The sequence below is a fragment of the Panicum hallii genome, chromosome 9 (assembly GCF_002211085.1).
Source record: "Panicum hallii strain FIL2 chromosome 9, PHallii_v3.1, whole genome shotgun sequence".
Taxonomy (NCBI): domain Eukaryota; kingdom Viridiplantae; phylum Streptophyta; class Magnoliopsida; order Poales; family Poaceae; genus Panicum; species Panicum hallii.
In genome coordinates this window covers 9,725,291-9,747,671 of record NC_038050.1, presented here as the reverse complement: position 1 = coordinate 9,747,671, position 22,381 = coordinate 9,725,291, and the positions used below count along the sequence as shown (strand labels likewise).

Here is a 22,381-nt window from a genome sequence, read left to right as displayed (position 1 = left end):
GGGGCTCGGGAGGCGGCAAGTCGGGAAGCGCCGCATCTGCCTCAGGGGCCACCTCCATGGGTACTGGCCCCCCACGCGCCGAGGGCTCGGAGGCTGCAGCAATCGGGGCAGGCTCCGCACCGGAGGAATCAGCTCGAGTTGATGGCTCTGGGGCCACGGTAGCCGTGCCTGGGTCCATCTGAAGCTGTACGGCGCTTGCAGCCCTGATGATACCAAAGACATTGTTATCCAAGTGGGCAAGAGCAAGATCTTCAAGCGGCAGGAGGAAAACTCACAGTGTCGACTTCTTTTTGGCGGCCTTCTTCACCCGCCAGGCCCGTCGAGGAATACCTATTGCCGACGGCGAGGCTTGGTCGGCCGATGGAGGGGTCCCAGCCACGGCAATAGTCACCGCAGCAGCGGCGGAAGGGCCTGCTTCCACCCTTTCGGGCTCGGTCACGGGTGGCAGAGCAGGGAGACTACAAGCGGATACTGTCAGTATGCAGCATCATTGATACTTAGCAACTTGCCAAAACAGCAACTCAGTACCTGGAGGACTCGACTTCTTGCGCCTTGCGTTTGCGCACATGTCGGTGGCCCTTCGGCACCGGTGGTAGGGCGCCAGCCAACTCCACACTCTGGTCGGAGGAGTTGTCCCGGCGCAGTCCTCCTTTGGCTCCTTCGCTCGCCTGCGAGTCCACGCATTCGGTGGACTCGCTGCTGCCTTGAGCCGCAGCAAGGCGAGCCTTCTTGGTTGCAATGGCAGCAGAAGGGCGTGGCTCTCCTTCGGCTCCTCCTCCCGCCTGCGAGTCCACGCATTCGGTGGACTCGCTGCTGCCTTGAGCCGCAGCAAGTTGAGCCTTCTTGGCTGCAGTGGCAGCAGAAGGGAGGAGATGATACGCTCGGGGGAGGTCAGGTTGCGGCGGGTAGCTGCAGTACAGCTCCGTGTGACCCTGCAGAAATTTCCTCAGTCAATTAACGGTGCAATAGCAGATTTCTTCAGCGAAAAGAAGTCGAATACTTACCGGCTTGGGTGGATTTCGTGCGGAGAACAACGTGGGCACGTACGGCACGGCGTCCACGTCTAGCAGCACCCGCTGAACTTGCTGGAGCGCGACTTCATCTGGCAACTCCTCTATGCACATGCGAGAAGGGTCAGCGGGGCCTGTGTACTCGAAGCCCAGGCAACAGCGCTGCTGGATGGGTTGGACGCGGCGTTTGTAAAATGAGAACATGACGGAGGCGCCGGTCACTCCCTTCTTCTTCTGTGCCTCGATGGCCTCCAGCAGCTCTCTGACCTGAATCATCTCCATGCCGGAGGGTTCAAGGTTCCATTCCCCCCTCACCACTGGCAGTCTGTTCGACTTCGTCGGAAGAGGGGGAGCATGGTTTTCGATGTAAAACCACTGGTTTTTCCACCCAGGGAGGTTTGAGGGGAATTTATACAAAAGGTATTTTTCGCCGGCCTGCTGTCGCAGTTGGATGCCGGCGCCCCCTACTACAGCAAGTTTCTTCGTGGTAGGCTGGGGTTTGACGCGGAAGAGGAAGCGGAATAGATCCCAGTGGGGTTCGATTCCGAGAAATGCTTCGCAGAAGTGGATGAAAATGGAAATATGACAAATGGAATTAGGGTTGAGGTGATGGAGCTCAATCCCGTAATAATAAAGAAGGCCACGAAAGAATGAACAAGTGGGGAGGGCCAATCCCCGTTCAGCAAAATGGAAGAATGTGATGATTTCGTCAACATTCTCCATGGGGAAAGGTTCACGGAAAGAGAGGCGCCAATTGACAAGGTTTTTCTCTTGCAGCAACCCCTCGGAAACTAGTTTGTTCAGATGGTTGAGGGAGCACTTACTGTGTGTCCACTCCGCGGTCGATGGCTCCGCATCTTTCTTCATTCCCTCGATCTCTGACTTCTTAGATGCCATCTCCGATACGCTGGCCACGAGATGCTCGGGGGCTGCGGGGAGAGGGGCGGGGAGGTCGGAGCGGGAGAATCTCCTTGGGGGGATGGCGGCGGTGCTTGGCTCGGATTGGGGAATTCGGTGGCTTTTGATGGAATGCAGATTGAAAGCGTGGTTTTTTCCTACTGTTATCGCGGGGTTAAATAACCAGCGGGGTGGGGAAAAGTTACTGTTCTGAAGTTCAGGAGTCACTTCCGAGAATATTCCGAATATGAGGGGTCGTTTGATGGATTATTTGGATTGGATATTCGTTTAATCATTTTTTCAGGGTTTGTTCGCCTGAAAAAAGCGTTTTTTCGAATTAATAATCTAATACCCATCATCTGTACCATCGTTTTGGTAATTTTGCAATGTTGTCATTTTTCGCTTGCATGCCACGGTTATTGGATCCTTATCTCCAAATTTTGTGGGATTTGGGTTCAAGGCTCGGGGGCTGCGGGATACGTGGCATCGACTACTTATTTTTTCAAATCTTTTGAAGGACAAGTAGAGTCACAGACAAGTGGGACCCTCAGCCTGATTCTCCGATTCAACCTAAGGCTCGGGGGCTACTCCATATGGAGTGCGATTTTTAAATCGTGCGCCATAACAAAAATTCGGGGCATGAGCACCTCATAGCTTCGATGCAGCCAAACAAGTACTCGAAGAAGAACTTCAGGATGAAGTTTCAGAAGAAGTAAAAACTGCTTCGAAAGTACTCGATAAGCCTGCAGTACTCAGCTACGAAGAGCTCGGGGCTTGTCAGACCCGGGGCCACCGGGCTGGGCACGTTACGTAGTCTAAGAGATTAAGCCCGTCTTATCTCTTATTCATTCTGTTTATCTCTTGTTTATCCCATTTAAATAGGAGATAGAGCTAACCAATACGGAGAGGACCTACTTGAGATATGCTCTGGTATGATCCCTCGACGGGGGGTTGGTTAGCATCTTTGTAACTCTGACCTCTCGGATATATAAGGGAGGTCAGGGACCCCCCTCAAAACAGAAGATTATTAGGTCATTCTACACCAAAGGGAATTCAAACCACCATACAGGACGTAGGGTGTTACGCTTCGTGCGGCCCGAACCTGTCTAAGTCTTGTGTTCCTTGCACCTTCGAGTTCCTGATCTCGGCGTCTCCTCACCCAAGACTTACCACCTTGGGTACATCCCTCGGTGGGCAGCCGGTTAAACACCGACACTTCTCACTTTCTCTTCAGTAGTTGCAGTAGAGCTGTCCTTGCGTTTTCTTTTTTTTTTAATTTTGCCTTCTTCAAAGCAGCCAACTTGACATCATCATTATCTGGACATTTTTTACCTCGGCCACATCCTCGTCACTGGACTCAGATTAGAAAATATCATCAAGACATGATGCAGTAGCTCCGTTAACATATGTCTTATCAAACAATATGTGCAGATCTTCAAGGTGCTTCGGTCCTTATTTCCTGAATCTCACATGGTTGCATTTGATACTTTTCATGATTGTTGCATCTCTAAAATTAAAGGATAAAAGTTAGCAAGTCACCAAGTAGAAGCATGAATAATGAACAAGTACCGTAGAGTGCTTACAGCAAGGTGTTCAGCCCACCATTCATTAAAGCATTCAATAGTTTGCTTTATCTCATTCCATCCAAGCCCAGTGGCAGAAATTTTGAGCTCCATAAAACAAGTATAATCTTTTTTCATATTGTCCAACTTATTCTTCAATTATTTCTTTGTTTGCTTCCGACCGGTTTTTCCTTCGTACTTAGATGTTAGATTTTTCCAACCAGTCCTAGTGAAAAGTCCCAATAGCCTATTTCCAGCCTCTATCTCTCCTTTGCATATATCAATAGATGCTTCACATTGGCACCACACCGATCTGCCTTATCAGCCATTCTCCAATCAAGCACAAACAAATTCAGTACAAATCATGCAACCAGTGGTATGTACAAACACATGACATAGATTGCAAACAGGAAACTGTTTCCACACAGTTCTTAACTAAAAACAATTCATCCTAGTTCTAAACCATGCAATTGAATGGCTCTACTCTGTACTATGTACAAATACATGAAGCATACAATTCATCCTAATATTTTTACAGATTTGTCAAGAGGCCAAAAACAATTTTACAAAGTAGTGGCTCCCATCCTGATGTGTGTAAAAAAAATTCCAATCGGTCTTATGGTTGCTAGGTTGATGTGGATCGAGTGAACCCAGTCTTATGTGCCTACAAGAAACACAAATCGAACAATTGCTACACGAATCGAACGCATACTACACAAATCGAATCGATTTTGGTCACTAGGAGAAAGGGAGGAGCACAGGGGGCGAGAGGAGCAGCGCACGTACCTGACGGGGCAGAGGGACGCCAGGAGCTGGGAGGAAGAGACCGAGGACAAGGCACATGTGCGCGAGGACAAGGCTGGAGGAGGGGAAGCCATCGCCGCCGGCCAGGGCCGCCGGCGGCGGAACCATAGGGAGGAGGAGGCCACGGGCAGGGAGGAGGAGGCCGAGGATGAGGCTGGAGTGTGCGAGGACGAGGTTGGAGGAGGAGAAGCCGGCGCCGCCGGCCGAACCCAAGGAGGAGGAGGCGACGGGGAGGGAGGAGGCGACGGGCAGGAGGAGGCATGTTCTTTTCTGGCGATGGGAGAAAGAAAGAGAACGAAACGGTACACAACTAATGGATTGCATGGCGGGTAATTTTCGTGAAGTTATGCCCCTCGCAGCCGGAAAAAGTAGGGTCCGAGTGGCTGTGGGATTTGTATCGGAGAAAAAGTAGCTTTTCTCCAAAGTCAAGTGTGGAGGGTTACCCCCTTTGGTTGGGCTTTTGACTTTTTTTTTTTGAAAGCCAAAGCAGGTTGAAAACCCAACCTAAAGGATCTTGAAACCTCCTCCTGAACTTACTTAAAGGAGGCTGTGTATCATGACCAACAAGGCTATCCAAGCTAGTTAAGTGCTGGTTTCTGTCTCAGAATATTTTACTTGTTGATATCGTGAGACCACAAAAAATGGAGGACAACAAATGCTATCAGTTGTACCAAGTTTAGTGAACACGAGCACGCATGGTACTGCTTTTTCCAAGAGATATGCTTTGGTGATTGTGATGTATCATGACACATGGTACTCAGAAAATATGAGCTGTTTGATTGACCACACCAAAGGGTATTTCAGGGATTCGATCAATTCACAAAAAAACACATACGGCTGAATAGGCACCATTACATACCACCCTCTTGTTCTATGATTATGTTCAAGAAAGCCTTTAACAAGGATGGTTAAAAATTAAAACGCAACGGAAGATGGTATCCATTCAAGGTCTTACGGCAGGGAGGTAACATGTCTGAGCATATTATGAAATCCAAAAAGAAATGCAGATCAACTTAGCTTAGGTATTTATTAGTTTTACACCGTAATAATGCAAACTGGGTTCTACCACAGGATTTAGGCAACTGTCAGATAGATACAAATATCTCAACACCATCAGAATAACTGGGCGTGAATGGATGACTCGTTTAGACTACTCTCCATACTCAGTGGCTAAAACTAATTGCCTATCTAGACTTCCAATTTATAAGCTTCAACTAGTATATGCTCCATAATTTATGAACCTTACAGATATGTACACTATCTCAATATCATCAAAATGAAGTTAATGAATGGATGCCATTACCTCCAAGCGGTATAAATTTGACCAAGGGGCGGAAAAAGTCCCCTAACTTCCCCTAGCTTTGTCTTAAAAGAGTGGAGTTTTGAACCCTTTAGGGAACAACTCCTAGCACTAGGATTGAGCTCAGTGGGTGGTCTCTTGTGGCAGAACTGCCCGAATAAATCCAGCTCAAGTGCGCTAACCATTACCACAAGGGCAATCATGACTAACTCGCACTTCAAACGGAGTAACTCGACAGTCTGTCGCGTAACATCCCAATACAACCGCTGAAATTTTGATCGAAACAAAGCATACATAAAACCCACGTGAAGGCGAGCCTAAAGTTTACAACATTCCACAAATTTTACAACACAGAGTCTAATAATAAATTATTATTACAAATCGAGTTCGAATTGATAAACAAAGTACTTCAGAGTTCAAGTGCAGCGGAAAATAAACGACAATCTAGTGTTGATACAAGACATCATGATGAAGCCCGTACATAACATCATTCAACGTTATCATCATTGGCCGGGGACGCATTCCATTCCACCGACCAACCAGGAGGAAGAGTACACAGCCAAGTCAATCTAGCACTCAGCAAAGCTTACCCGACTAGTGGAATATATTTAGCCGACTCTTAAATATGCAAGGCTTTTATGCAAGGCTTTTGGTTTGGAGGGTTTATTTTGCCAAAAAGCATCAAGTTCTAGTTGATTAACTATTCTAGATAAGCAAGTATCCAATATCACACATAGTGGAAATAAATTACTTTAAGCATCCATCATCCATAAGTATTAATCATCATCATCATCATCATCATCATTGTTCCACTTCTTACTCTATGTGGTCAAAGGATCAGGCAGTCTCAATGGCCGTGAGAAACGGACAATTCGAATTAAATTTCTTAACCTTGCAAGGCAGACTTAAACATATGTCACGTGGTTACTCCTAGAGTCACGTGCAACTTTTCCCATCAATTCCCATTTCATGCAACAAGGCTATCCTGGCCCTCGAGTACAAAGCCCCAACAGTCCGTCGTGGCGACTCTACACTATCATATGGCCACATGGGACCGAAGTCAAAAGGGTGGGAATAAGTCCACACCTCAGTTCAATCAGTTACTTAGCTTACCGATTACCATATTCTCATCATGTGATTAGTACATTCAAACGCTTGACCAATACTACCACACATTCCGACCTTACCTATTTCGCTACTCAGACGGGGCCTCAATCATTATCATGAATCCGTAAATAGCCCCGCCTGCAGACCTTATGATTCCAACGTAAGTAAACAAACAACTCTTATATCTCGCGAGTGACAGGCAATCACCCGACTTTTACCGGACCCTATTAGCATAGTATCCTAACGACCTACACATACTACTATTCAAAGCATAGGTACTAGGGTCATGCAATTAAGGTTTCAAAGAACTCCTATAAACATAAATGCACAAGTACATAAATTAAGAATATTGCATACAGGGAAAATAGGGTTCATGCTCCAGGGTTTGCCTTCGTAAGCAAAGCTAGCCTTGGACTCTTTCGAACTTTGGTTCGAATCTTCAACTTCAGTTAACTTAAGATTGGCTTCACACTGCTCACTCTCGGACTCGGGCAGCAACTCGTACGTTCCGTCAACGAGACAACTCGTACGTTCCGTCAACGAGAGAAGTTGGGTCTACATAAAATGCATATGCATGAGTTGTGTCGATGGGCAAATAAATTCAAACAATTTACTATAAAATTGCAATTCAACAAACTCAAGTTATATTTATGAAAGAACTTAATTAAGTTTACTTGGGCAATCACTAATGGAGTAGTAATCAAATTTTACTAAACTCATTAAACAAGTGGGGTTTTCTTAATTTACTACTTGTACAATTTCACCTTTTCAAGAATAATCCAAGGCAACAATATGATTTTCATATCTGAAGCTAGGAATAGTTTCTGACATTGAGATTTTTACACACAGCATCCCTCCTAGCGTGAAAATTAAACAAAACATATCTGCAGCAGCAACGATTTATTTTTATCTGCAGATCTACTGTGAATCTGATCTTCAAACTTCCCTAGCATGACTAATTTAGCAAGGGTAGTCTCTGTTGAAAATTTCATACTTTTTCAAGCACAGAAACTATTTATACTTATTTAATAAATTTGTTCTAAAATCATATGAGCAAATTAAGCATAAGAAAAATATCCCAAACTTTTTCCATAGCACCTATATGATAAGGAAACACTACTGTAAAAATTTCAAGCTCAGCATAGTTGTTTAACATCATGAATAAATGCATCCATCAAAATAGTGCAAAAAGCAAGATCTACTAATAGAGACCTATTCTGGATCTGCAATTTTCGCATAAGGCTCAACATTTAGAAACTAATCTACTATCTAAAAATTAATCTCAGTGCTAGCCTAGAACAAAAGATACACATAAAAGCTATTTTAACTAACGTTTATTCTAGAACAAAAAATATTTAGAAACTGAATATGCACATGTAAGAAACGTTGTAGATTTGGTTCCAAGGATTCCAAAACAGTTTTGTTTGCATTTTTATGTGTTTTCTACGATTTTATATGATTTTTGCAAGTTCACTGGTTTGGTTTCAGAAACTTGGGTTGAATGTTTACAGAGGGGTCCTCAGTTTCTTGCAGAAAAAACCCTATAAAGAATGGAATCAGTGCAATGTGGCCCTTGGCCGGGTTTCATGGCGGAGGGGCGGGCCGGCCGAAATCCGGCGAGCTCGCTCGCCGGCGGCGAGGGTAGGGTGGGGGAAGAGCTAGAGGAGGTCAATTTATACCTCTTGGTGCCTTGTTTGGGGCTCGGAGATGGCCGGAGTAGGGGGCGCGGCGGTGGAGCAGGGGGGCGGCAGTTGGTGACGGCGCTGGTGCTGTTCCGGCGAGGTGAGGCGACGGGGACCCGGCCAGGGCGTCTCAGGGGACCATGGGCGAGCGGCTGGTGGGGTTGGTTCGGGCCAGGTGGGGGCGGAAGGGCGGGCGCGACGGCGAGGGGAGCTCGGCGGCAGCAATGGTGGCCGGCGGAGCTCGGTGGTGGCTCAGGCGCGCGTTGCTGGGAGGAGAGGCGAGCAGGGAGGCCGGGCAGCGGGCAGGGGCGCTGGGCACGGCCGGGCAGGGGGCGCGGCAGCGGCGCGGCGAGGGCGCGTCCTCGCTAGGGCGTCGCGGCTCCTGCGCGCAGGGATTCCCTGCCGCGTGAAGGCCGGGGACGGGCCGCGGTGGCGTGCGGCAGGGGGCAGCGCCGCTGGTCGGCGGCCGGTCGGGGAGGCCCCTTTGGCGTGGCTCGCCGGCAGGCATCGCCGGCCAGGTGGCCGGCGGCCTCTGGCCTCCGACAAGACTGGGCGGAGAGAGAGAAGGGCTGGAGAGAGTAGGAAGAGAGAGAGAGAAAGGGCTGGGTTTCAATTCGAATTTACTCTAAATTTTGTGTGACAGCTCTAAAAATTTTAAATATGAAAGTTGTTCAAAATTTAAAATTCTACGAATTTAATTTCAGGAAAAAGTTTATTTAAGCTATAGTTTAAAAGATAATTTAAATTTTTAAAAATCGAGATTTAAAGAACTTGTCATTTCATGTGTACATTTTTGTTTACTCTCCTAGACTTCAGCTAGAGATTTGTTGATCATGACAAGAGGAATGTGTCTACTCATTTGCTAGGCATTTTTTTGTTTGATTTGAAAGCTATAAGATGAAGATGGTACTTTGTAATACACATGCACATGCACACATATGTATAATAAATACATATTTTGAATTTTTCTTCGTCATTATGCATGATGAAATGTCCATGTTTATGTTTGCTTAGGGTGTTACACCTCTCAAATGGAGGCTCTACCAATCGAGGTATCGCACGGTTCTCTATTTCCAAGCATTATAGGAAGTCAATGGTTTCTTACTACTCACTTCTTACAGACAGCTCCAGGCAATTAAACTTTACAGTCAGCACGATGAGCTGTACACAAGGAGATGCTGACACTGCAGTTTGTATACAAGGAGATGCTAACACCAATCACTAAAAATGTTAACAGTTTTCACGCTGCTGATGTTAATATAATTTTAGTACAACATACCTGTGTGTAGAATGCTGATGCATTTATATAATCTTGCTTCCTCAATGCATCATACCCTGTTTTTTCAGCTCAGACTTTCTCGTTTCAACAAAATCATCATCCTAAACAACTTTTGAGTCAGACATAGATCCAAACGGTAAAAGCAGTTAAACAGTAACTTAAAAGGATTCCCAGAAACCCTTGTAGGTATCAGGAGTATAAAAACTAGGCATATATCGGTGATTCCTGGAAATCCACTCATCCATATTGGCCCACTGGTAACACACAGGAACAATCATTAAACTGTTACATACTTCTTTATTTGTACACTTTTGTGTCAAAAAAAATCTTAACTGGTAACCACCAGCTTTTCATGGGAAACAGACAACTGGTACCAGCCTAAGTCTAAAATTCTTTCCAAAGCCAGTTTCAGTAATCTTAATAAAGAATAACCAAAGAGTTAATTGCATACATGGCAACTAAAATATGCATGTCTGCCCCAAAGTTCACTAGTCTTGCTTGTAACTACAATTAATTGCAGTGCAACTGTGCAAAATAATTAAACATGGAAATTAGTGGTTTACTAGAATATATCCCTACTTGTAAAATTTATTTTCTACAGTAAAAATGAATTAAACTTAAATGAGCGAGCATTCCAATAATACAAGCTATCCAAGAAAGCATTTAAATTAAACAAATTTCCTAGAAGAAACCTAGACAGAGAGATTAGACAGTAATGCAAATGTGCTAGAACACTAGCATTTAGCATTTTTGGGGGTGCATAAAAAGAAAAGGAGGAGGCACAAGTTACTCTTGATTTGTTTTTTAAGTCCTGACACTTAAATATTACTAAAGTTGCACAGCCAAGTGCATAAACAAAAAGAATTGCTACAGTGGCATACCTCTAGTCGCTTTCTTTCCAGTTTCATATGATTGAGTATACCATCAACACTCCAATTCGTCACAGTTTGAATTGGGGAAGTGAATGGGAACAGAATTTCAACATCTTCACTTGTACCATACACAGCAGCCCACTCTACTGGAATTCTACCATACTGTTGAAGAGAGTATCGCAAGAAGACATTTAATATAAAAAATGAGAAGAGGACACTTCCAAGAAAATAATACTGATTTCAGGGTAATTATGCTCGCAAAGAGGCCTAATGAAACTATGCAATGCCACCGAGTAGATGCCTAAAGAAATCACTAGTCCAGATTGCAATGAGTAATTCTTGTCATAAACCCAAATTTCCTTGATACCATACCATTAAAATGGACCAAAGTTGTACTGAACGTTATAACTATGCATACATCCAGATTCCAGACCAATAAACTTGGCACAGCAGGGGGTGGGCGGAGGGCGAGGGTAAAATGTCAATAAGCTTGTATGTGAAAACAGCTGAAAATACGCTCACTAGTTTTAACACAGAATATACCATGAAAGTACATCCAAATGTTTGAAGGAAACAGTAGAAGATCCTACTTGTATACATTGATATAAGTACGTACAATTGAAAAAGGAAGAAGAATGTTCATTACCTCGAATTGCGAGCTAAAATTACAGCGGAACCAGATTACTTTAAGCTGTGAACATCTATACCAAACCAGTTTCATAAGCCTACTCGCAACAAGTGACAAATGTTGAAAGTTTACCTAAAGTCCTAAACTAGCTCAGTTACTCAATTGGTGCTCAGATGTTTAAAAGTACTGCCATTTTCCTTTTGGAAAAACAGACGTCTTCATCACTTTCTACTTTCTTTCACAGAAAAATTTCTAATGCTATGTGAGCATTTTTTTACTGGAACTATGTAATGCAACTACTGTCTAATTGTAATATACCAGTGTCTCAAGGCAGTATCACCAGAACTATTACAAGTTAAGCAGCTCTCAGTGATGGTGTGGTCTGACGAAGAAGATAGATGACTCACCGTGGAGTGTTGGGGTTTGCGCCAGCCTCCAACAAGCACTTAATAGCCTCAGTTAAGCCTTTACATGCAGCACGCGCCAAAGGATTACCAATGCCATTCACTTCGGCTCCAGCCTGCCAGTTTATGGCCCTGTTCGTTTCCTACCCTCTAAACTTTAGACCCATCACATCAAAAAGAATTTTACTATTTAAAAGTATTAAATAAAATCTGTTTATAAAACTTTTTGCACAGCTGGGTGCTAATTCGCCAGACAAATTTAATGAGCCTAATTAATCCATAATTTGCCACAGTGATGCTACAGTAATCATCCGCTAATCATGGACTAATATACCTCATTAGATTCGTCTCGCGAATTAGCACTGGGGTTCTGAAATTAGTTTTGTAATTAGACTTTATTTAATACTTCTAAATGACAAGATTCTCTTTGATGTGACCCCTCTAAACTTTAGGCCCCAGGAAACGAACACACCCTATGTATAGAAGACAAAACAATGAGACGTTTCCATATATAAATTGATAGTTCATAAATATAATAGCTGAGAAGAATATTATACCTGAATCAATAGTTTCAAACAAGACAAGGAAGCAGTGTGTAATGCTGCAACCAAAGGTGTTGATAGGTTTACTTCCTTGTTGGGCTAGACAAAAAAAAACTAATTAAACGGCCTAGACAAGATCAGGAAATCTTTTTTTAGTAAAGCTAATGTGCTTGTTCCCTGTAATTTCTCAGCAGCTATTGCTGTGCGCACTGCTAGGAATCCTAGCATTAGTACCGGGCGGGAACCCTCGGTTAGTAAGGTTCCCGCCCGGTACAGGCTGGCCCGTACTAAATGGGCGTGCATTTAAGTACCGGTCGTAGTACCCAGTACTAACGGTGCATTTAGTACCGGCTGGTAACACCAATCGATACTAAATAATTTCATGCCAAAAAATAAAGAAAAAATATTACGAAATCCCGGCCTCACGGGTAGCTTTCTTACCATCTCACCTATGCATCACATGTGACTGGTGGAAGATGCTTTCCTTTTGAAATAACCTGTGGAGAACCATTTAGTACCGGGCCAAGACACCGGCCGTACCGGGTGGTGTCATTGACCGGTACTAAATGGCGGCGCTATTTTAATACCAGGCCAAAACACCAGCCGGTACTAAAATACGACATTTAGTACGGGTCGGTGTCTTAGCCTGATACTAAAATGGCTCCGGGGGCCGGGGCAACTTTAGTACCGGACCAAAAGTTAACCGATACTAACGGAAGGGACAAACATTTTGTAGCAGTGGCGAGTCACCGCTCACATATGCCCAAGCTGGGTCACACATTAACAGCTGAAGGGAATTGAGCATGCAGGTAGAACAAAAGGTATGAAATATCATGCCCTCATGCTTTCAGGATGATATAGAGAATACAGCTCGTATTGTAAGCCAACAGATTAAAGAGAGGGCTAGTACATCTGCATCGTGGTCCAACAAAATCTTCAGAGTACTATCATGTCCTCCAAGAACTGCAAGATGTACTGGTGTCGCATGGCATGATTTGCCATCAACGTGAGCTCCCCTAGAAAGGAGAAATTTTGCTATTGCACACCGTCCTGAAGAAATACATGAAAAATTAAGGTCATACTAAAGCAGGAATATATGAACAAACCAATCTTCAGCAACCAAGTTCCAACAGCTACAATTGACAAATTTACTCTCACTCTTCACTGAAGAGCATAAGGAAAAAACCGATGGCGATCATAAGTTCATAGTACATGAAACAATTATTTTTGCACAATCTGTTAGTTTTACTGGCTGAAGTCAAAATAAGGTAAGAAACCGATATCCTGGCAGAAGATCCACAAGTTACAAACTGATCATAAATACAAGGTCTATCAACACAAATGGCAAGAATCCCAGATGCAATAAGCATAGGAATCTTAAGTCGAATAATACTTTGTGAGCAAACAAAGATTAATGTCAAAAAACACTTTTTCCTTGAAAGATAATATAACAAACACGGCAGTTGAGCATGAAAACATTAAAACCAGGACAGCTTGGCTTATGACAACATATGTCACAGAAGAAAACTATAGTATTTGGACTACAGAATTTACCCAAGAGCAACCTAATTACAGAAATGGTGTTTTGGTTAGTTCACTGTTGAATATGATGTCATTGTCCGCAGTTGTGTATAGATCCAACTAAAGACTCTCCAGAGGAATTCCCTATGCTCCACGGTATATCCGCCAAAAAGGAGAAACAAGATAAAGACTGAACAAGAAGCCAACACGTGTACCAGAAGTAGAAAGAAAACATGAGTGAAGTTTGTTTGGTGTTTATACCTTTCTCTGCAGCTGTATGAAAAGCAGTGAATCCATCGTGACCTTCCAGATTGCCTTGTTGATGGATATCAGCACCATGATCAAGAAGGTACCGCACAACAGGGAGGTTCCCACTGAACACCGCATGCTGCATGGGTGCATGTTCTTCCCTGCAAACAAAAGAATACAATTTTGTCGAATTAGAGGCAACTCAGAATTGGTGAAACGCAACAAGCAAACCTATTACGTTATTTGTGGACAAACTGGTTTGTACCCATGAAGGTGTCACGCTTGTTGACGTCCATCTTGGCCTCTTCAACCAGGTACCGGCAGATTGGCAGCAGGCCTTCCCCACCGGCGGCGGCGTGGAGGGCGTTCATGCCCTTGTAGGCTGTGCGGCGCAGCATCGAATGGACCCCCCCCCCCCCTCGACGTCCATGCGCGTCGCGATCTCTTCATGAAACGACAGGGGACATCATTTCAGCGAGGAAGTCGTAACAGAAAGCGTTGATGCGACCTGAACTCGCGCTCGCTGGGCTCGATGCACAGCGCCCAAATCCGAGGCACGAGCTCTCGTCTCAACCAAATCCGAGGCCGCACACGCGATAGGATCGCACATACACACAGAAAACAAAAAAAGGACATTTTTTTCACACGCCGAGGCGAACGGGAAACCAGCCCCAACCAAATCGACCGCAGCGAACGAACTCGCGACGAGACGAACAAAGAAGAGGAGAGGCGCGCGCGTACCCTTGAGGCGGCGGACGTTGCCGTGGTAGGCCGCGACGAGGAGGGTCGCCTCCGGAGGCCACTGGTCCTGATCATCTGCGCAAAAAGAGCGAACCTGAGCGCGTGAGGTCGGACCAGAGGGATTTGGGGGGACGGGAGGAAGGGGCGGGGCGCGGTAGCTCACCGGTGTGGAGGAGGATCCGGAAGGTGGCTGGCAGCGGCAGGTTCAGCGGGTCCATGGTCTGGCGGCGGCGGCGCCGGAGGGCACGGTGGCTAGGGTTTAGCGAGGTGGGGCGGAAGGTTCTGGAGGCGGAATCACGAGTAGGGGAGAGGGGAAGAGAGGCGGCGGAGGGCCGGAGGCCCGGAGTGGTTGATTGATGACAAGGCGGGAAGAGAAATTAGAGAGAGGAGAGAGAGAGAGAGAGAGACAGTGTGAGAAAAAGAGGAGAGAGAGAGAGAGTAGTGCAGGAGCAATGCCGGGTCGACACGTGGTCGGTCTGACACGGCAGGCCAGCCCCGAGTTACCTTTAGGTTTGGACTAGCTTTCTTTACAGCTTGTGAGTTGTTTCTCCATAGCAGATTTGTCATTTGTGACACATTTTACTCAAAATTGTCCCGGATGCTGATCGTGCGCCAGGACATGGTGTTGTCGTACACCATTTAAACTTTGTTATCTTTTACACTACGGGCGATAGCACTTGGTTTAACATTACGTGCCACAGTTCGTAGTTCATGTGGGTGATGCTCTCTTTATTTTTCCTGTCTATAATGTTTTGGTTTTTGATTGTCTGGAAGTTAAAGATGTCGAAGTTTCTAACAGATTTAGTGAAAGAGATGCGAAGAACAGAAGTTGTCGAATATATTCGCATTTTCAATTTAATATATGTTGGTAGACTTAACATATTTGTGTAACAAATTGCCTGTTCTTTCTTGGCACTCCACAGCAAAAGCGCAGAAAAGAAAAAAAAGGGGGGGGGGGTTCGAAATCCTTGTCATGGTGTGGTGTGTTGTTGTGTGGCTTCGTTTTATGACTCACATCTAACTAATATCTAAAAATGACAACTATTTTTGTCCTCCTCCTCCTCCTCCTCCTCATCATCATCATCATCATCATCTCTCTCTCTCAGCTCTCTACATCCATCCATGAACCACTCCTCTTGTGGCAAGTTAAATTCTTCTTCGTGGCGGTTGCGATCAGACGTCTTCATGCTCATCTTTGTGCTGGTCTATGCTAACCTTTTGGTCATAACCTCCTGGGGCACCCTCACGCTAGCTCAACTCCTTATTGTTCAATATCCAAAGTCGTTGCTGGACTTCCTATATATATAGAAACCAGAGACATTCTACTATCATGTCAAAATCTATTAGTCGATATGGTTATATATGCATTCAAAACTTTGGCAAGAATTGAAATCAAGCATCTTTCTGCAGGTTTTGACATCTTTATCTCAGATCTGCACGCAAAAACACCTAAAAACAAAAAGAAAACTTGGAGCGCGTGGACGCGTGGTATTTGTAATGCCGAGCCATCCTCTCATGACTCACACGTTTTTCTTGCTAGAAAAAGGTGGGAAACGGTAAGGACAAAAGTGAACAGCTAGCATATACTAGTTTTGTTTTTCCTTTGAAAGAAAAATAGCATAGATTGTAAAAATATAGAAGGAGGACATGCATTACCTTCACTGAAATGTCTACCTAATTGAGCATGGGATCTGAGCGATCATATTTTTTTGCTTTGCCTAATTCATCGGTGTATACAGATCATCACGGTAAGAGCACACGCAAACCACGAGCCTTCTCCCTCTAGAGAAGGTGAGATGCATCGCCTTTGGAACCGGGCAAAAAAACAGGGTGGCTACAGGACAAATTTACAAGAGACACGCAAAAGCCACTATGCAGAACTGAATTTTAGAATCCAAGGCTCTTCTCCTACGAAAAAGCTACCTTTTCATATGCAAACACTCCCTAAATAGAGCCCGATAAGAGGTAAAAAAGTTAAGAGGAATCATATCATAGGAAAGTCTTAACAAGAGAGTGCACGGTACCAAATGACCACGAGACTGGCACTCGCCAGAAGATGTGAATATCCAGACATCCTTGGATGTGGATGCAAAATATCCATAGGATAGATGCTACCACGTAATGGAGATGTAAATATCCAGGGATTCTTGGGTGTGGATGCAAAATATCTCTAGGATGAGTGTTGTTGCCATGTAAATGACTCCACATCCACCTCCACTACAGGACATTCCTTACTGCATGCAAGACATGACGACTAGAGTTGACCAAGGCGCGTGTAGTGTCTGCCTGCGTGCTGCTAGCAAACACGCCATTTGTATCATCTCAGGCTTTTTGTCCGTAGTGAGAGAAGGCAAGCCCTGCAATTATAATAAAAAGATATATGTATCCAGTATCCTCCTCGACGATACAACAAGTTAACCCCTCATGGCAATCGCTCCGGCTCTTGCATTGCCATGTCGCAAAAGAAATGGGGATGGAATTGAAACTTCTGGTGAACGCATGTAAACCTGCAAGCAAACAAGCATGGCGACCGATCGATCGATTTTCAAACCAAAGGAGTCTGTACTAGTACCAGGGTTTTCTTTATCAGCCGAAATTCACCGAAATTTCCGATATTTCCATTCTATCCGTGAGGTCCAATATATTAAGATACCGGCCAAATTTTTCCAATTTTTCCTGCTCACGTAGATGGTCCAAATTCACCCGCGTCACAATCCCGCACTCATAATGTTTTATTCTTGATTTTATCTGTGAATAAGTGATGTTTAATAGCTTAGGAAAAATTTCAAATCAAATTCTACGAATTTTTTCAAAACAATTCGAATTTTCTAAATTCAGTCAGATATATCCTTGTTATCCTATTTATCCATGACCTCCGATAAATTTTAATTTCCGATAATGAAAACCCTGATTAGTACAGCACATTAAACTTAAAATGAACCAAACACTACAGAGAGATGGTCCAGCCATGGGAGGTCCGGTCCGCATTATTCAGCACCGAGCGAGTACGCGCAGGCACGCACGGTGGTTTGCTCCGGGCGATTGATATGCTACAACATGTAAAGGTACAACACAAGCTAAGGAAACGACGACGACGACGATGACATCAACAAACAAACTTGTGAGGCGCCCGGAGCTTTGATTCGAAGAGAGCTCTCCATCACATGAACCCGGCGAGGTTGAGGGTGACCTCCTCCTCGGACGGGTTCAGCTGGAACTCCCTGGATGCCATCTGGACGACGTCGACGTCGTCCTCCGGGTTGGCGCTGGCGGCGGCGGCGGCGCCCGCGTCGCTGTAGTAGTAGTAGTGCTGGCCTGCGGCGGCATTGGCGTTGCTAGCGGCGTAGGCGTCGGCGTTCGGCACGGGCGAGTGCCATGCCAGGTGGTCGACGAACGGGTAGGTGATCAGGTTGTCGGCGGTGGCCTGCTGGCCTTGGCCCATCATCATCATCTGCGGCGGCGCCTGCTGCAGCGGCGCGCCGTAGTAGTAGGCGTTCAGGTCAAGCCCCAGGTACGGCGGCGCCGCCATGTTGGGGTTCATCGCCGCCAGGTTGACGGCCGACGAGTTGTTGCCGCCGGCGGCGCTGAGATACAGCCCCAAGGCGGCCGGGTCGAAGCCGCCGCCCGGGGCCGCGGGCGGGCTGACCACCTCGCCGTCGTACCCGACGTTGTACGAGGACGGAGGGGAGTCGTCCGACGGCGGCGCCGGTGGCGCGGCGGCGAGGTCGTCGGGGCGCAGGCTACGGATGTACTCTTCCAGGACGGACCACTGCTGGCCGGGGGGCGCCTCCGCGTTCTTCTTCTTCTTCAGCCGGCGCTTCGCCTTGAGGCTCCGCTTGGTGGCGTTCCAGTGGTTCTTGACGGAGTTCTCCGACCGCCCCTCCATGGTCCTCGCGATCATCGACCATCGGTTCCCGTGGACCTTGTGAGCCTCGATCAGGTCCATGTCGTCTTTCTCAGTCCAGGTGTTCTTGGCCTGTTGTAGGTTACCGGCCGATCATCAGTAAATGAAGTATCAGCGTAATGCACACAACAAGTGTACCTGAAGAACACATGATTTTGCAACATACACGAAATCCACCTAGATCTACCAAATCTGGCATGCTTATGCTTACAACACGAACATCAAACTTCCATCACATAGATAGGCCTAACCAAAGATTTAAAAGGATTCCTGCACAATTAATCCGTGGTCTTGATGAAGAATTGCCACACGTAGTGGTCGGAGTAAAGACACATGCATCTACTACTACACTAATTCTTGCGGAGTTAATACCCACTTTCGAATGGTGAGACCAAAATTTTAGCAGGATTATTTGTACGTAGGAATTAAACGCAAGGAATTCCCCTCAAGAATCATGTGACGGATCCATCGTTCCCCAAATAAACTAGCTACACAAATCGATCGCCTCAAGCTTCCACGCATCAAGATCCAAGAACAAACGAGAGGGGGGAAAAATGTGTCCGGACCTTGTCAATCTCCGGGCGCAGGTGGTTGGTCCACCGCTCGCGGCACTGCTTACCGATCCGGCCGTGGAGGTGCCGCGATATCGCCGCCCACTTCCGTTCACCGTACACCTCCACCATCGCCTTGAGCGTCCTGCGTGCGAGAGCACGGATAGATCGAGCAATAATCAGTACAAGTTCATCTAGCGTCGATCGACCACAAGCTTAATTCCGCCGAGATGAAGATCGGTAAAAGCTTAATTCCGCCGAGCAAAAACAAAACGGAAATCAAGAGTTCAGGAGTGCCTTACTCATCTTCTTCCTCGGTCCAGGGCCCCCTGAGCGGCGGCAGCCTCGTCAGGAGGCCGCTGCCAGCGCTCGCCGGGGGCTGCTGCTGCCCGCCACCGGCGGCCGCGACACCGTTCCACGCGGCGTGCAGGGCGTTGGGCACAGTGCTGTACCCGGCGGGCGCCAGGTACCCTCCGGGCTGGACCATGTTGCCACCCGGCGCCAGCATGCCGCTGGCGCCGAGCAGGAACGAGCCCATGCCGGCGGGGATCATGCCCGCGCCGGCCGGCATCACCTGGTGAGCACCGCCGCCGCCGCCGCCGAGGTGCACGGGACCGGCTGCCACGCCGTGGCCGAAGCGGACCGAGCTCCCACCGTCCATCCTCACCCCGCGCTCGAGGCTCCGAGCTAGGGCCGGGGGAATTGCGGAGGCCCCGGCAAGAATTTCTTCTTGGGGGGAAAAGGGGGAGGAAGAGGCAGTAGAAGAAGGGTCACCGCTAGCAAGTGAGGATCACTGTGCCGGTCCGGGCGGAGATTTATAGCGGGGCCACCGCCGCCGCTGCCGTCGATCTCGGAGACTGTCTTTTGCATCCGACGGCCCACGAGCGCTCCAGCGCGGGACTTTCCAACTCTCTCTGACCGGCTTGCCCCGGCGCTTGACCCTTATCTCTCCACCTCACTGCTCACGGCCTGCGCGCGCGACGTGGACGGTGCGGGAGCGGCGTGGCCGCTGCTGAACTGGTGCGGATACCATGACCGGCTGGTTTTTGTTGCAAGGGATAGATGGATACGCTCTGATCTGTGTGCGGGCGACGGGGGGCGTGTTTGCACATTGCTCATCCCGTTCACGGGCATACACTTCGAGTTTGGAAGGTAAAAAACGCAGGGTCTCGATTTGATGGCTGGGTGAAAAAACAGTGTGTGCAACTCATATTTTATGGATTTAGCGCGAAAACCGTTTCTTCCATGTCGCGACTCGTGACGATGCTAGATTTGGCGAATTTAAGGAGAAAAGTGACCGTTAAGCCGGTATAAGGGAAACGCCATGCATTGGAGGAACGGATGTGAGGACCGAACGATAACTGATTGGCGGTTACTTGATAAAGCCGTCAAATATTTATGAAAATAATTAGCCCCTAAATTAAAGAATTTTATCATTTTGTATATGAAGTAGCGGGGTAGTCTCATCCCGTTCATGCATGTACAGTTTGCTTTAGGAATGTACCCGCTGGCATGACGGTTATGAGAACAAGGAAGCAACGAATATAACCTATATTGCAGGAATGTGGCGTGAAATTCGGCTTTTCCATGTCACGACAATTCTAGATTTGCGAATTTAAGGAGAAAAGTGATCTTTAAACCGGTATAGCGGAAACGTCATGCATCGGCATAGATAAGAGGTGCAAAATGACAAATGATTATCGATTACTTGATAAAACCGTTGTATTTTTTTATAAAAATAAGTCTATGAAGAATTTCGCAATTTTTATATGGTGGAGCAGCTAATCTCATCCATTTAATCACAAAAGTTCTTTTCTCATAGGCTGGGCGCCAACAATTTCCATGTAGCCACATGGAGTATGGTTGCAAAGGAGCGAGGCGGCCGTTATACGCGAGCTGCAACTCAAGCATGACGATATATCTCAAAGACAAATGTAAATATTTTCAGTACATATTTCAATTCATGTTTTCTTAATCTTGAGATCATAAAACTCGGGAGGGCATTGTCACGTAGATGAAAACAGCAAGCAGAACCGATGAATTTTGTACTTCTCGCTCATCTCCGCTCGTGTTTTTAAGGGGCAGGTTGAGTCAAAAAAGGAAAATCTTGATGGACAGGCCGTGGTCTGCGAGCGAGACCGTTTGGGCCAGCCCAAGTCGGTACCTGTTGAAAACTCCAGAACAAAAAAAAAAGAAGGACAAGGAATAGGCGCGCAACGTGGGAGCGTAGGAGTCGCAGCCTCGCAGGGAGCCATCTGGCCGTACGGGTGCAAATGACATACCTCATGACCTGCTGGTTTTATTGCAAAGGAGAAATAGGATCTAGTCTTCAAAAAAAGGAGAGATGGGATAGGCCTTGTTTATCCCCTTCATCAATATGCAGTATGTAATTGAAAGGTACCAATGCAAGAAGGGTATTGATCCAATGGTGAAGAAAAAAACTGCGGATGCAATGTAAGTTTGATGGGTTTTGCGGGAAATTTGTTCCTTTCATGTCGCGACAATACTTTTGGCGAATTTAAGGAGAAAAGTGTTCGTAAAGCGGTATTGAGATAATATCATGCATTCCGAGCAGGACAATGGATGCGAACGACAACCGATCGGAGGTTACTTGATAGAGCCATTGGAGCCATTGCTTGCTTAAATGAAAATTAATCACTAGTTTTATTCTTTTGTACAAGGTAGATCAACTAGTGTCATTTGGTTAATCGCTTAAGTTCCTTTTTCGTCGGTTTAGCACGGGCGATTGCTATGTGCCCATGCAGGGTTGGGTTGGGAAGGTATGCATACTGCATCTTATTAGTACATGATATATCATATATCTACGAGACAAATGCAAATAACATCTGCAAGATTTTTTAATTTGAGATTATAAATTCATGTCAATCCTTAATAAGACTCAGGAGCACACTGTCGTTGAGATAGATGATACAGTAAGTGGAACCAAAAGATTTTTTTCATCTTGGTGCCTTTTAAGGGAAAAAAAATTCCGTAGTTGAGTTGAAAATAGAAAAATCATCGTGATAATGAGAGACCTGGGCTGCTAGGCAGCAGGCCTACGGGACTTGGGCAATCGTTAGCTGCTGAAGGAACAAAAAAAAGGATTGGCGTCGCCCGGACTCGAACCGGAGACCTTCAGTGTGTTAGACTGACGTGATAACCAACTACACCACGACACCTTCGCGGGGAGGGGTAGAGAAAATACATATTACAACTACATGCGTCACCACAATTATAAGATTCCAGGGTGCACCGCTCCATCCACCGTGACGAAAACAACGATACCATCGGATTGCCAGTCCAAATCCAATCCGAAATAGCAAAACAA

The 22,381-nt window shown here is 46.2% G+C and overlaps 1 protein-coding gene, 1 long non-coding RNA gene, 1 other non-coding gene and 1 pseudogene across 3 annotated transcripts; all 4 read right to left on the bottom strand.

Moving 5' to 3' along the window:
- LOC112872734 overlaps positions 1 to 14,878 on the bottom strand; it is a 40,195-nt pseudogene extending 25,317 nt beyond the window's left edge.
- On the bottom strand, positions 6,973 to 8,886 carry LOC112877228. The gene is made up of 2 exons (XR_003225456.1): positions 8,360 to 8,886; positions 6,973 to 7,235 (listed from the first exon to the last, which is right to left on the bottom strand). It is a non-coding gene; the product is annotated as an uncharacterized LOC112877228 (long non-coding RNA).
- A 2,818-nt stretch (positions 14,879 to 17,696) lies between the features above and the next one.
- LOC112872733 (transcription factor CSA-like) lies at positions 17,697 to 19,714 on the bottom strand. Its single transcript, XM_025935799.1, has 3 exons — positions 19,356 to 19,714; positions 19,069 to 19,198; positions 17,697 to 18,568 (listed from the first exon to the last, which is right to left on the bottom strand). Exons 1-3 carry the CDS (start codon positions 19,712 to 19,714, stop codon positions 17,759 to 17,761), a joined length of 1,299 nt encoding a protein of 432 aa, XP_025791584.1. The 3' UTR covers positions 17,697 to 17,758.
- A 2,444-nt stretch (positions 19,715 to 22,158) lies between these two features.
- Positions 22,159 to 22,232, bottom strand: TRNAV-AAC. The gene has a single exon. It is a non-coding gene; the product is annotated as a tRNA-Val (tRNA).
- Positions 22,233 to 22,381: the final 149 nt, after the last annotated feature.